Genomic DNA, 13,743 nt, shown 5'->3' with positions numbered 1-13,743 from the left:
CGGGGACCCTCAGGGGCCGTCATGGGAGGAGACATATAGGCCAGAACCTCCCCACGAGTTCAGTTCAGGCTTTGGATCTGGAATCCCCTGGACTAGCAGATGTGCGAAATGAAGGTTAAACTTCCCTCCCTCAGAGCTGGCTGGCCGTTCTCCCGTGCATTCTGCCACAACAAGATGACATGCCCATGTCTCGGTCCCCCCTTCGCTCCTTTCCTATTATTAGTAACTAGCTAATTACAACAGTCACTGTCACCCAGCTCTCCTGGGCCCCATGCTGGGCTGATCCTACAGCCCAGTGTGCCCAGGAGTGTCATGCATGCAAACGCAGTTACACAGAAAGGAAGGCAGACGCGGAGAACCGTGTACTGAGCACTTTCGTGCACATCATTACCTCTACTCCTCACCATGGCTGTGCTCAAGATATTGTTACACCTATTTTATGAACAGAAAATAGATTCAGAGTCGGGAAAGGTTTAAGTTCTATTCAAAGCCACCCAATAAGCTAATGTTAATTTTAGTAATAAAAGCCCATTTTAGTGATTGCTGGGAGCCATGCAGCCAGATCCAGTGCCAAGAAGGGGAGGAGGAAAGCAATGAAGAAATGGCTGTTAGCCCAGCCGGCGTGGCTCAGTGGTTGAGCATCGACCTATGAACCAGAAATGGCTGTTAGCTTTGATCCCCTCATAGCAAGGGTCAAAGTCCTGGCCAGAGAGGCCATCTGCAGATGTCTGCCTCAGAGCGACTGTGAGTTGAGATCAATTGCCTTCCATATCTGAAGATTTATCAAGGGGCAAAGAGAGATAACTTTGAAGGTGTTAATGTAAAAAAAAAAAAAATTCAAACCTATAAATAATTTTTGTGTTTATTTGAGCCAAACTGTCGACAGTTGCCGGGAAGCAGAACCTCAACGTATTGAGATGGTGCTCCAGAGAATGGCGGTTCTTCACCCTGTTTAATACATGACCATCCGAGGAGGAGACGAAGGTGGGTCACATGAGATCCACTGGTGACAGATTAGGGAGGCGGGAGAAAGCAAAGCGGAGAGTGGGGGCGGGTGAGGAGGAGGGGAACCTCTAGGCTGGATAAAAAGTAAAATGACAGACACATGCTTTTAACAGTGAAGGAACCTGTGGTCTCCGTCCTGGCGCCCAGGGCATTTGGGTGTGCCCTGAGGGGTCTGGAAAAAGGGGAGTTACAAGTTACCCAGACATTTCAAGGGTGTGTTATCAGAGATGCAGACGGACAGTAGGCTCAGTTAAGCTAAAGGTTGACCTTGTCAGGGAAGATGCCCGCCTAGAACATGACGACCCACCATAGCTGCTTCTAGGTGACGTTTTAATTTCAGACATCCTTTGTGGTGACTTCAGGTCTTTACGTTTGCAAGACCGCCACGCAGGCCTCCCCGGCTGGTCAGGTCAGCACGTGGCCCTTTCGTCCGCAGGGCGGGAGCTTCTGTTTGTTGACGCTTCAGGGGCTGTGCCATGAATAGACGGCGGCGGAGCAGGCCACCTTAGAGGGGTGAGTCTTCCACCGCCTGAGGTGTGCGAGCACAGGGACTTCCCTATTTGCCAGGGGTGCCCCCGACGGAACAGTCCAGTGACAGGCTGGCCTGGATGGTTTCCCCACAAGCTCTCAGGCCAGGGGAGGCCCAGGCCGGCAAAGGCTCCTCCCGGAACTCTCTTCAGCAGGAGGCTTTTGATCCCAACAATCCGTCACACTTGGAGCTGCAGGCTGGCTTCCACATGTCTGGGTGTTTCCTTTTCAGACAGAGTGCAGGGCACAGGCTGAGGTGGAGGGGGTTCCTCCGGTTGCATCAGCTCTGGTGTGACCTCTGATGTTTACCTTCTTTGTTCTCAGATCAACGAAACACACAAAAACTCATTTCCTGGCTTAAAAAACAACAGGGGTGGCCAGGTAGGTCAGGGGAAAACGGGCTTCTGCGAAGTAGCCGTGCAGGGGGAGGGCAACGCTCCCCAAGAGCCCTCCCCTTGGGGGGCTCCTCGGAATGGGCTCTGGTTGCCGCAGGGTGCTCAGCAGGCCGCCAGCCCCGGCACCTGTTGGAAAGTCCCGGAGCTGTGAGCGCAGCTCTCCAGCTGCACAGCCTGGTGGTGAAGGTGGGCCCGTCTGCAGGGCAGTCGCACAGGGGCGTGGCCTGCTCCGGGCGGGTGGGTGCCTGGTGGGTGCGGGGGGGGGGTGCGGGGGGGCAGCCTCCATCAGGAAGCAGCTGTCTGGTCCCGACCCCCCAGGGACTGGTGACTGGGCAAACGGTGGGGGTCTCTCGTCTCTCCGCACGTACATGGGTAACGCCCGGTGCACAGGCGGCTCTGCTGGGACCCGCCATCCAGAATCACTTCCTCGCCTCTTCCCTCCGCCCGCCGCGTCTGGACTCCGGAAGTGCCCCTTCCCCCTGGCCGGTCCGCCTCCACCGCGCCTCGCTGCGGCATCTGTCCCCGGTACCCTTAGCCCGCTTTTCCTTTAGGACTTGTCCAAGTTACGATCCTTGCTCATGTTTTGTCTCCTATTTCCGTGAGGAGCCAGCGTGGGCGTGAACTTTGTGTTGTTGGCCAGTGGGTGAGAGAATGCGTGGAGGAACGGAGTGGAGGAGTCTCTGGCGGGGACGGAGGGCATGGAGGCCGCGGGGGCGGAGGCCCGTGGGCCGAGCAGTAGCCTGGGCCTCCGGCTTCGGGGCTGCGCCGCCTGCACCGCCTCTGGGCAAACGCAGATCTCAGAAGGGGGCGGGGGCCGGGCCTGGGCCAGGGCCAAGGTCGCGGGGGCGGCGCGGGAAGCTACTTATACCTGCGACCCGCCGCCGCTGGCCTCTGGCCTCGCCGCCGCCAGCCCAGGACGGGAGCCCAGGTAGGCGGGCGGACCGGGAGCGGGAGCCGGGGACCGAGGGGGCGAGGCGGGAGGCCGAACCCCCGCGGACACGGCCGCGATTCCGCCTCGGAAGCGGCGGTCCCTGCTGCGTACAATCCTGGGACTTGTAGTTCTCGTTCCCCAAGAGGCCGGCTCGCGAGCTCCAGGAAAGTGGCGCGTCGCGGGGACGAGAAACTACATTTCCCAGGGACCCCAGAGAGGTTGGGGTCACCGGGAAAGCGCCCCGGCAGGCGGCGCTTCCCGGGCGCAATGGGGCCGGTCCTGGGGCAGGTGGTGGCGAGGCCCCGAGCGGTCCCTCTAGAGGCGGTCCCCCCAGAGGCGTCCCCCGGGGAGAGGCTCGGGGGCCGGGAGCAGAGCCCATGAGCAGCTCGGTGGCGGGGCCCGACTGCTGCGGAGGCCTGGGCAACATCGACTTCGGGCAGGTACTGTCCGGGAGGCCAGCGGGGAACCGGAGAGGGACCCGGCCGGCCGAGCCCGCGACCCACGGGCGCCGCCTCCGACGCTTGGTGGGCGGGCCCACCGTCACCAGGCAACGGGGGCGTGGCGTGGCGTGGCGGGCGAGGGCGGGTGTGCGTGTGGGAGGAGGGGCTCCTGGGTCGCGCGTGTGCCCGAGCGCCCCGGCCGCATGGCGGGGTCTGTGGTCTGGGTGAGGGGGGAGCCTCCGAGGTTGAGTCAGAGTGAGCGTGGGCGTGGGCGTGAAGGAGGCCTGTGCGGGGCGGGGGCGGGGCCGCCCATGCGGGCCCCGGGCGGCGCGGGGCTGTGGGCCGCGGCCCTCCCTTGGCGGGCGGCCCCTGGGGTGGCGGCCGGTGTCCGACTCTCGCTGGGCGGCGTCCTTTGCAGCCGCGGGCGAGCGCGCGCCTTCCAGGGCGTCTCCCTAGGCTCCCGGTTCCGCGGCTTTTCCTCTGTCCCGCGTCCCCCCTCCTTTCACAGCTGCCGCTGAGATTTCCCTGCCCTCCCCTCTCCGCCCACCGCTCTCCACGCGCCCAGGCCCCCTGCCTGCAGCGCCTCCGCTCGCTCACCCCCTTCGCCCGCCGCGCAGACCGCGGGTCTTCCCCGGGAGCCTGGTGTTGGGGGGCAGCCAGACGCCTGCTCTCGCCGCCTGCGTCCTAGTGAGGGAGACAGTAAAGCTGGAGACAGACAGTTTCCTGAAGGAGAAAACGGTCCGTGCCTCAGGGGAGGAGGGTTGGGCCCCGGGAGCTGGGGTCCCGCCGGCGGAGGTGCCGGCGGAGGCGGGGGGCGGCCCAGGCGCAGAGACGGGGCGGCCTGTGGGGGGCGGCCGTGCAGCGGGTGCTGGGGGGCCGCGGAGAGGACGGTGCCTGCTGTTTTGCTTAGTAAACTCTTCCCTAAGAATGACATGCCGCTCAAGGAGTCCCGGTTCGATCCAGTGTCGGGCCTGCAGGAGGCTGCCAGCCAGTGAGCCTCATCACTGCTGTTTCTGTCTCTGTCTCCCTGCCCCTGCCTCTCAGAAATCAGTACAATATATTTTTTAAGAAAGGAATAGCCCGGGCCGGTTTGGCTCAGTGGATAGAGCGTCGGCCTGCGGACTGAAGGGTCCCGGTTCGGTTCCGGTCAGGGGCATGTACCTGGGTTGCGGGCACATCCCCGGTGGGGGGCGTGCAGGAGGCAGCTGGTCAGTGTTTCTCTCGCATCGACGTTTCTAACTATCCCTCTCCCTTCCTCTTTGTAAAAAATCAATAAAATATATTAAAAAAAGAAAGGAAGGAAGGAATAGCATACAGTTGGGTGGGTGATAGACCGTGTGGGTACAGCTCGGGCAGTCCGGCGTGAACCCCGTGGAAGGAGCACCCGATCAGGGCATCGCCAACCAGGGAGCCGCCGCGGAGGATGCGCCCGCAGATGGAATTCTTAGAATCTTACTTTGTGAATGGCCTTTGAGCAGCGTTCGGACAGTGGTCAGTGGCCAGTGGCCAGTGGTGGGCCTGGGGTCCATGCTTCCTGCCACAGCACATCTCAGATGGAAGGGCCCCGGGACGCCGGGGAGGGACCTCAGCATTGCCTGGCCCCGGAGGGTGGCCCACCGCCAACGCAGGCGGGACTTCGAGCCACAGGGCAGAAGGGGGGGCGGGGGAGGTTGGGGGGGGCCCAGGGAGGCCGCGGGAGGGCCAGGCTCCTGTCCCCGGTGTCCGAGAGAAGCCTCTGTTCTAGACTTAGAAGCAGGAGGTGGCCCTGGCCAGTGGGCTCAGTGGCTAGAGCATCAGCCTGCACGTCCAAGGGTCATGAGTTCAGTTCCCAGTCAAGGGTGTGTACCTGGGTTGCAGGTTGGATCCCCGGCCTGGTTGGGGGCCTGGTTGGGGTGCATGTGGGAGGCAACTAACTGTCTTTCCTCCACTCCTGCCTCCCTCCCACCTGTCTCTCCCACTCTCTCTGAAAATCAATGGAAAAATATCCTTCAGTGAGGATTAACAAAATACATACACACACATACGTTAAAAAAGAGCAGGAAGTGAGGGTCAGCCCTGGGCAGGCCTCTTCCCCAGCGCGGGTGGGGCTGTGCAGCTGGCCGGAACTGGGACCAGCCGCAGTGACCCTCTCTGACTAATGTTCGATTTTTTTCACTCCTGCCCTTATTGGTACAGTTAAGCTTCCTGTTGCCAAGGGATTTTCCTTCAAAAAAATAAACCAACAACATGTAACATGTATTTTATGTGGTAGCTCTCCTCCCTCCTCAATCAAAATCTCTGGTTTTAAAAGCTGCCGGTCCCTGGCCCGAGGGAGTTTTCAAGGCTCCTCCTCGCCCAGGGCCGCTGGCTGCAGGGTCGGAGCGCTGGAGGGGCTGTCTAGAAGGAATCCGTGCCATATTTCTAATTTAAACTTCTCTAGTAGCTGCATTTTAACAAGTAAAAAGAAATTAATGAGATTCCTTTTAAAAAAATACATGAATATCACAGCAGCTTTATTCATAATAGCCCCAAACTGGAAACAACCAAAATGTCCTTCCATGGATTATTAAACAAAAATATGGTACATCCCCCTGGCCAGTGTGGCTCAGTAGTTGAGCATCGACCTCTGAACGAGGAGGTCACAGTTCGATTCCCAGTCAGGGCATATGCCTGGGTTGTGGGCTCAGTCCCCCGTGGGCGTGTGCAGGAGGCAGCCAATCAATGATTCTCATCATTGATATTTCTATTTTTCCCCCTCCCCCTCAAGTCAATAAAAAAAAAATAATTTTAAAAGTATGGTACATTCCATACTATGAAATACTATGCAGCAATAAGAAGGAACAAACTGCCCTGGCCGGCTTGGCTCAGTGGATAGAGAGTCGGCCTGCGTACTGAAGGGTCCCAGGTTCGATTCTGGTCAAGGGCACATGCCTGGGTTGCAGGCTCGATCCCCAGTGGGGGATGTGCAGGAGGCAGCCGATCATTTATTCTCTCTCATCACTGATGTCTCTATCTCTCTCTCCCTCTCCCTTCCTCTCTGAAATCAATAAAGAAATATATTTTTTTAAAAAAAGAGAAGGAACAAACTATCAATACATCTTGCATGAATCTCAACATAATTACAGATTAAAAAACATTTTTTTAAAATTGATTTCAGAGAGAAAGGGAGAGAGAAACATCAATGATGAGAGAGAATCATTGACTGGCTGCCTCCTACACGCCTCCTACTGGGGATTGAGCCCGCAACCTGAGCATGTGCCCTTGACTGGAATTGAACCCAGGACCCTTCAGTCCACAAACTGATGCCCTATCCACTGAGTAAACTGGCCAGGGCATAATTACAGATTTAAAGAAGACAGAATGCAAACTTTCAACAAATGGTGCTGGGGAAACAGAATACATGCAAAATAATGAAGTTGAACCTTCACCTTACAACATAAAAACATTAACTCAAAATGCCCGGCCTGTGTGACTCAGTGGTTGAGCCTCAACCCATGAACAGAAGGTCATGGTTCGATTCCGGTCAGGTAACATGCCAGGGTTACAGGCTCGGTCCCCAGTATGGGGCATGCAGGAGGCAGCCGATCAATGATTCTCATCATTGATGTTTCTATCTCTCCCTTTTCCTTCCTCTCTGAAATCAATAAAAACATTAAAAAATGAATAGAAGACCTAAACATAACAACTAAAAATATAAAACTCTTAATTAAAACAGGGAGAATGCTTCATGACACTGGATTTGGCAATGATTTCTTGGATGTTGAACAAAAATAAAATTAGATAAATCAGACTATATCAAAATCAAAAACATCTCTGCATTAAGGGACACAACAGAGTGAGAAGGCAACCTACAGAATGGAAGAACATGTTTGTATGCCACATCTCATGGAAGGTTAATATTCAGGGACATATAAAGAACTCCTAGTCCTGGCTGGTTTGGTTGAAGCGTCACCTCATTCACTGAAAGGTCATGTTCAATTCCTGATCAGGGCACATACCCAGGTTGCCAGTTAGATCCCCAGTATAGGCAGGTATCGGAGACGACCGATCAATGTTTCTCTCTTACATCAATGTTTCTTTCAACAACAAAAAACCAAATTCAAAAATGGGCAAAGGACTTGAATAGACACCTCTTGAAAGACATACAAATGGCCACCAAAGACATGAAAAGATGCGCAGCCTCACTAATCATTAGGGAAACAAATCAAACCCCGTGAACCTGGCCAGCGTGGTTGAGCATCAACCTATAAACCAAGAGGTGTCGGTTTGATCTCTGGTCAGGGTACATGCCCAGTTTGTGGGCTTGATCCCCAATGTGGGGCATGCAGAAGGCAGCCAATCAATGATTCTCTCGATGAGATTACATTTTATTTGACCTGGGATGTGAAAAATATGACTATCATGTAGCACTGTAAGTGCTCAGTAACCACATGTGGCCAGAGGCTGTTGGGGACAGTGCCCGTAACCAGCTCTCTTCTGGGCTTGTTCCAGTGGGTGCACAGTCTTGGCACCTGCAGGGTTGAGGCGTGTACCTGCTGTAGCCTCATGGACCAAGGCTCCCTTTCCCTCCCCACCCTGGGATTGCAGAGCCTTGCTTCTCCGCTTGGCAGCAGCGTGCAGCAAGCTGACTGGTGGGCAGAGGGGAGCAGGGACTGCCAACCTGCTGTCCTTAGGCAAGAGCACCCCCAGGATCAGAAGATGTCTCCAGTGGGGCCTAGGGGTGCTGGCTTCTCGCAGGGCCCCGGCGGGCTGGGCATAGTCGCGGTGGACCCTTTATGCCCATGCGTCAGGTCCCTTTTCCCTGTGAGCTCCCCTGCTCCCGAGAGCAGATGGTGGTGCCGCTCGGTGTAGGTGTCCCGAGGTGCGCTTCAGTTCCTTGATCTGTAAAATGGGGATAGTAATGGGACTCTGGCGAGGACCACAGTGGGATCGGGATGCAGAGGAGCTTTATACGGCGCCCCCGAGGCAGTCTTCAGAAGGCAGAGCCCTGGGTTCAGGGCGCGGAGGCTGCTTGTGACTTGGGGCTGAGGAAAGCACCGGCGGCGGGTTCGGAACATGTTGATTGTCTTTCGGTGCCAGATGCCTGCCTGCGATACAAGTGTTTTGAAAACCTTTTGTTGCCATCACTTTACCAGTAGGATAGGTGCCAGGCCTTTTCATTGGGGACTTGATTTGCGAGGTTCTCAGGACGTGGTTTGTGTCTTAAGTGTTCTTTGGGTCAGAGTCAAAGCAGCCGGCCTGGGGCTCCTCGGCCTGATCTTGGGGAGTCACTTACACTTCGGGGGCCTGTTTCGTCTGCCTCCATGGAGTCGACCCGGCTTTTCCTCGCTCTTCTGCTGAGATGGGGAATGACATCGATGTTTTGATGGTCAGACGAGCTCTGCATTCCCGGGGTGACTCCCACTTGGTCCTGACACGCTGTCCTGTGTGTGTACTGCTGGCTTTGATTTACTGTCATGGTGTCGAGGACTTTGGTGGGTATGTTCATGAGGAATATGGTTTGAAGTTTTCTTTTTCTTTTTTTAAAATATATTTTTACCGATTTCATAGAGGAAGGGAGAGGGAGAGAGAAAGAGAAATAGAAACATCAATGATGAGAGAATCATCGATCAGCTGCCTCTTGCACATCCCCTACTAGGGATTGAGCCCACAACCTGGGCATGTGCCCTTGACCGGAATCGAACCTGGGACCCTTCAGTCCACAGGCTGACGCTCTATCCACTGAGCCAAACCGGCCAGGGCTTGAAGTTTTCTTGCAGTGTCTTCATCTGGCTTCCGTATTAAGGTAATGCTGGCCTCTTCATGTCAGAGGGGCGGTTCCGTTCCGTATTCCGGGAGAGGTCCTGTGGGCGTGGTGGTATTCCTTCCTTAAGTGTTAGGTAGGGTTCGTCCAATGAAACCTGCAGGGTCTGGAACTTTCCTTTTTGGAAGGTTTCAAACTGTGAGTTCAATTCCTTTCGTAGACGTGGGGCTGTGTCTTCCAGGATTGGCCGTTTCACCCGAGTGGTTCGATTGTGGTGTGAGCGTGTTCTCGGTGTCCCTGTTACCCTGCGATGTTGCGAGGTCTGTGGGAGGCTCCACTTTCATTCCTGGTGTTGGTCATTTGGGCCTTTTCACCCTTGGTCAGTATGGCTAGAGGTTTATTGATTTTATTTTTTCCCAAAGAACAAGTTTTGGGTTTGATTCCCCCCACCTCTATTTTTCTGTTTTCAATTTGATAGATTTGGGGTCTTTTACTTTTTCTTTCTGCTTCCTTTGAGTTTAATTTACTCCTCTACCTCTAACTTTTTAAGGATAAAGCTTATGTTGCTGACTTGAGACTTTTTTATTAATATCCTAAATAATAAAAGGCTAATATGCAAATCAACCAAACGGCAGAACGACCAGTCGCTATGACATGCACTCACCACGGGGGCAGACACTCAACGAGGAGCTGCCCCCTGGTGGCTGCTCAGCCAGAAGCCATGAGCCGGGCTCACAGCTGGCGAGTGCAGCAGTGGTGGTGGGAGCCTCTAAGGATGTCCCACTGCCGGCTTAGGCCCACTCCCCGCCTAAGCTGTCAGTCGGACATCCCCGAGGGCTCCCGGACTGTGAGAGGGCTGGGCTGGGCTGAGGGACCCCCCCCCCCGCCCAGTGTACAAATTTCGTGCACCAGGCCTCTAGTAAGTTATAAATTTCCATCTTAACCCTGTATCCCACAATTTCTGATATGTTGTATTTTTGTTCAGTTCAAAACACTTTAAATTTTCCCTTAACCCATGGATTATTATACTTTAACTAAAGTATCTTTCTGTTATTGATTTCTAGTGTAATTCTGTTACAGTTTAATAACATACTTTTATGCTTTCTTATAAGTTTAATATCTGCCGTATGGCCCAGAATGCGTGCTCGATATGTGTTTCATGTGCCCCGAGGGAATGTGCTGCTCCTGCCACGTGGGGGTTCTGTGGGCACCAGCGGTCCAGGTGCTGGCGGTGGTCTCATGGCCACCCCGCTCTGTGCCTGTTCACTCTGTCCCTGAGAGGAGAGGTGAGGTCTCCAGCTGCGACTGTGGATTTGTCTGTTCACCTTTCAGCTCTGTCAGCTTATGCCTCGTGTTAGTTTTTTAATCTGAAAAATGGGCATGCCTCCCAGGGTTGTTGCATGGACTGAATGACGCCGTCATAACAGCTAACGCCTGTCAAGCTCCGCTAGTGCCAGATGCTGCTTAGCCTTCCCTCGCACTGCCTCTCGAACCCTCCTGACGGCCCATGAGGGAGGAGCCGCCGTGGGCCAGAGTCTACGGAGGGCACGAGGCATGCCTAAGCTTACAAAGAGTGTCCAGCTTGGCCAGTCTGGGGCAAACCTTGTTTCAGGACCGTTCTCTGCCCTGCCTCACTGAAGCCCTTTGCAGGGCTTGGCACCCAGTCACTGGCCAGGTCAGCTGGCTTGTTGCTATTATTGCCTTTAACACATAGTGTATCTGAATACATGTGCTCAGCAGCACCGACCTAGTGGCGTCTGTCAGCGCCCTTGGTGCCTGTCAGGCAAGGGGTCAGCAGTTCAGTTACGTGGAGGAGAAGGGAGAGGGAGCCCAGGGCAGGAGATGGGGATTGTGGGGAACACAGGCCCCTCCACAGACTCCACTCCCAGGAAGGGCTCCCTTTTCCCCAGCTGACGGGGAGCATGGGAGCCATCAGGGCCTTGTGCCCATAGCCCTAGACACCGCTGTTGAATGCAGAAGGAGATCTCCTTCCCTGTCCTGGGAGAGTTACAGACTCAGGGGACTGGGGCAGCTGCTGGCCGCCTCCTTTTATCGTGGGATTTAGGGACACTTCAAAGTAGTGTTTTTCCAGAAAGTGTCCGCAGCTGACCACTGTCACAGTGTGACATTTCAACAGGCTCTGCCTTCCGAGGGGTCCAGGGCTTGCCTGACCTCCAGGCTCCCCCTTTCCCCCACTTTCGCTGGGGTTGCAGGTGTGCTCAAGGGGCCCCTCGCGAGGGGTCTGTGTTAGCATCAAGCAGACAGAGGGAGGGGCAGAGCGCCTGGGCCCTAGAAGCGCCCTCAAACCTGTACTTCCACACCTCTTCCCCCTCTGCGCAGACTTGGGGGGACAGTCTCATCACTCATTTCACCAAAGGGAACCCCAGGCTGAGACTGGTCTCGGAGCCCTGCTTTTTATTTGTGTTTTTGTGTCGGGGGGCGGGGGGGAAGCACCCTGATTCCAGCCCGTACTGTGGGCTGACCAGAGAGACCCTCTGAGCCGGGTAGAGAGTAGGAAATGAGGCCGCGATGCTGCGTTGGTGCACAACTTCTGCAACGTGCAAGGGCGTAAGCATCTGTTCCTAGTCTGTGCCAGGCATAGGGCCTCTAACCAAATGCTGCCCGAATCCACTGGGCATGCCGGGGGCATGTGGGCTCCCCGGGGAGGGGCAGGAGGGGCTGTGGCTCCAGGGATACATTCTGCAGGGATGGCGGGTCCTGCTGGGGCTCACCCCCGCCCCCGCCCGCCCCGTGCCGCCCGCCCTGCTGTGTTCTCACTGTGACCAATGTGACTGACTCTCTGGGCCCCGCTGTTTGTTTGGATGTCACAGTGTGACCCTGCCGTGGCCTGTGGCAGGCCGTTCCCTGCAGTGTTCTCAGCCCCTCCGCAGAGCCACTGGCCAGGGCCCTTCCTTGCCAGACCTGGGGGTTGCAGGAGCCGAGCCTGCGCTGGCCCAGGGAACGTCTGGCTGCGGTAGGTAGCGCTCCTGCATGCACCATCGTGAGCTCTGCAGCCCGTGACTGCAGGGGGTCCCTGCTCAGAAGGCCAGGGCTTCTGCAGCTGTGATAAGGCTGGGGGGGAAGGGGGAAGGGGGAGGGGGCACTTTCCTTAGTCAAGGCAGCTGACAGGGGTGCAGGGGTAGCTGAGGGACTTGGACTCTGCTCACGTCTGACCCTGTTTTTGGTTCTTTTCTGTCCGTCCAGTCAGAGGAGGGAGGTGTGCCCTCTCAGTGGGATTGTCTGGAGTGGGGGCCCCCCAGGGCGCCCCTCTGCAGCCGGAAAGGCCACTGGGAGCCGCTGTTCATTCCTTCCTGCTGAGCAGGCCCTTCTCCAGGCAACACCTCTCCAAGGTGCCAAGACCTGACACGTTCCTCCTGCCAAGACCGGCTGGCCCAGGCACTGGGACCCAGAGCGGGTCGAGGTGTCCGCTTTGACCGGTCCACCCCTAACCGGGAGGCCTGGCTGCCCGTTGCTGCCGCTGCAGCCAGCGCTGGGTGAGCCTCTCAGAGCCTCAGCTGCCCTCCTCCCTCTGCTCCACAGAAGATGAAAGAAGCTGCTTCTTCCTTCTAGACCTGGCCGCTTGGGCCTTGACCCCTGCCCCCTGCAGCGCCCGCCCCCATGGCAGCCGGGCCGGCAGGGCCTGGGCCGGCGAAGGCAGGCGCTCCGCTCCGCTCCGGCCTCTGGCTTCCTTGCCTGCAGAGCGGGGCACAAAGGTGTCTCTGCGCCAGGGCTGCCCGTGCGGAGGGCTGTGGACCTGGGGACTGGCCTGTGAGGTTCCCAGGGCCCAGCCGGTGCCTCGGGCTGTTTGTCTCGCCCCCCTCCCCCCGCCCCCAGTCTGGTGAGCAACACGGACTGAGCAAAGTTCTTAGAACTTTCTCAAGCATTTGAGAGGACATTGTACCCCAATGGCCCTGGCGGCAAAATAGTGACCCGTTCCCAGTTCCCAGTGCTGCGTTCCTTTCCCAAGTGGTGTATTGTTCCCATCGGTGAGGCGGCCTGTGACTCCCACCACCGGCTCCATCGCCCAGGGTGTCCCTATGCCCTCTGGGACCCCTGCCCTGTTGGCCCAGCTCCCTCCTTCCGCCTCCGTCCCCAGGGCTGGGCTGCTGGCTGGCCTGGAGCCTCCGCCACCATCTGCAGGCTCCCAGCCGGCAGGACCATCTGCCTGGCCCTCGAGCTCTCCTCGGCTGGGCGCACAGAGCTGAGCACACCGGGCTGGCCGGGGCAGTCCTGCTTCGGACCCTCAGCCCGGCTCCCCGCAGGCCCACACGCAGGGCCGCAGGTTCAATTCCTGTCAGGCATGAGAGGAATTCCTCCTAGGTTATGGGTTTGACCCCCGCTGGGGGCGTGTACGGGAAGGCACTGGTCGATGCTTCACTCTCACACCCAGGTCTCTCTGTCTCCCTTCCCCTCTCCCTAGAAGCAGTAAGCAGTCCTGGGCTGAGGATTAAGAAAACGAAACAGGGGCAGCCTCTGCTCCCTGGCCCCCAGACGCGGGAGACAAATACTTAAAAGAATGTTCTAGCCCTAACCGGTATGGCTCAGTGGATAGAGCGTCCGCCTGCGGACTGAAAGGTCCCAGGTTCGATTCCGGTCAAGGGCATGTACCTTGGTTGCGGGCACATCCCCAGTGGGGAGTGTGCAGGAGGCAGCTGATCGATGTTTCTCTCTCATCGATATTTCTAACTCTCTATCCCTCTTCCTTCCTCTCTGTAAAAAATC

The 13,743-nt window shown here is 56.8% G+C and overlaps 1 protein-coding gene across 7 annotated transcripts in view; it reads left to right on the top strand.

Moving 5' to 3' along the window:
• Positions 1-851: 851 nt before the first annotated feature.
• PEMT (phosphatidylethanolamine N-methyltransferase) overlaps positions 852-13,743 on the top strand; it is a 60,044-nt gene continuing 47,152 nt past the window's right edge. Inside the window, exon 1 of one of the 7 annotated variants that reach the window (XM_081110763.1) lies at positions 852-2,453. Coding sequence is in view for 2 of the 7 variants with exons in the window: in XM_081110758.1 (XP_080966884.1) it covers positions 3,237-3,299 (63 nt within the window). In the remaining 5 variants the exon portion in view is untranslated. Of the gene's footprint in view, positions 2,454-2,588; positions 2,857-3,107; positions 3,300-3,696; positions 4,038-8,484; positions 8,757-11,841; positions 11,996-13,743 lie in introns of those variants that run through there. The other 6 variants (XM_081110762.1, XM_081110758.1, XM_081110760.1 and 3 more) reach the window with 6 other exon arrangements.

The sequence above is a fragment of the Myotis nattereri genome (genome assembly GCF_964212035.1).
Source record: "Myotis nattereri genome assembly, chromosome: 16".
Lineage (NCBI taxonomy): Eukaryota > Metazoa > Chordata > Mammalia > Chiroptera > Vespertilionidae > Myotis > Myotis nattereri.
Note: the sequence above shows the minus strand (reverse complement) of the source record. Positions and strands in the feature narration are given on the sequence as shown.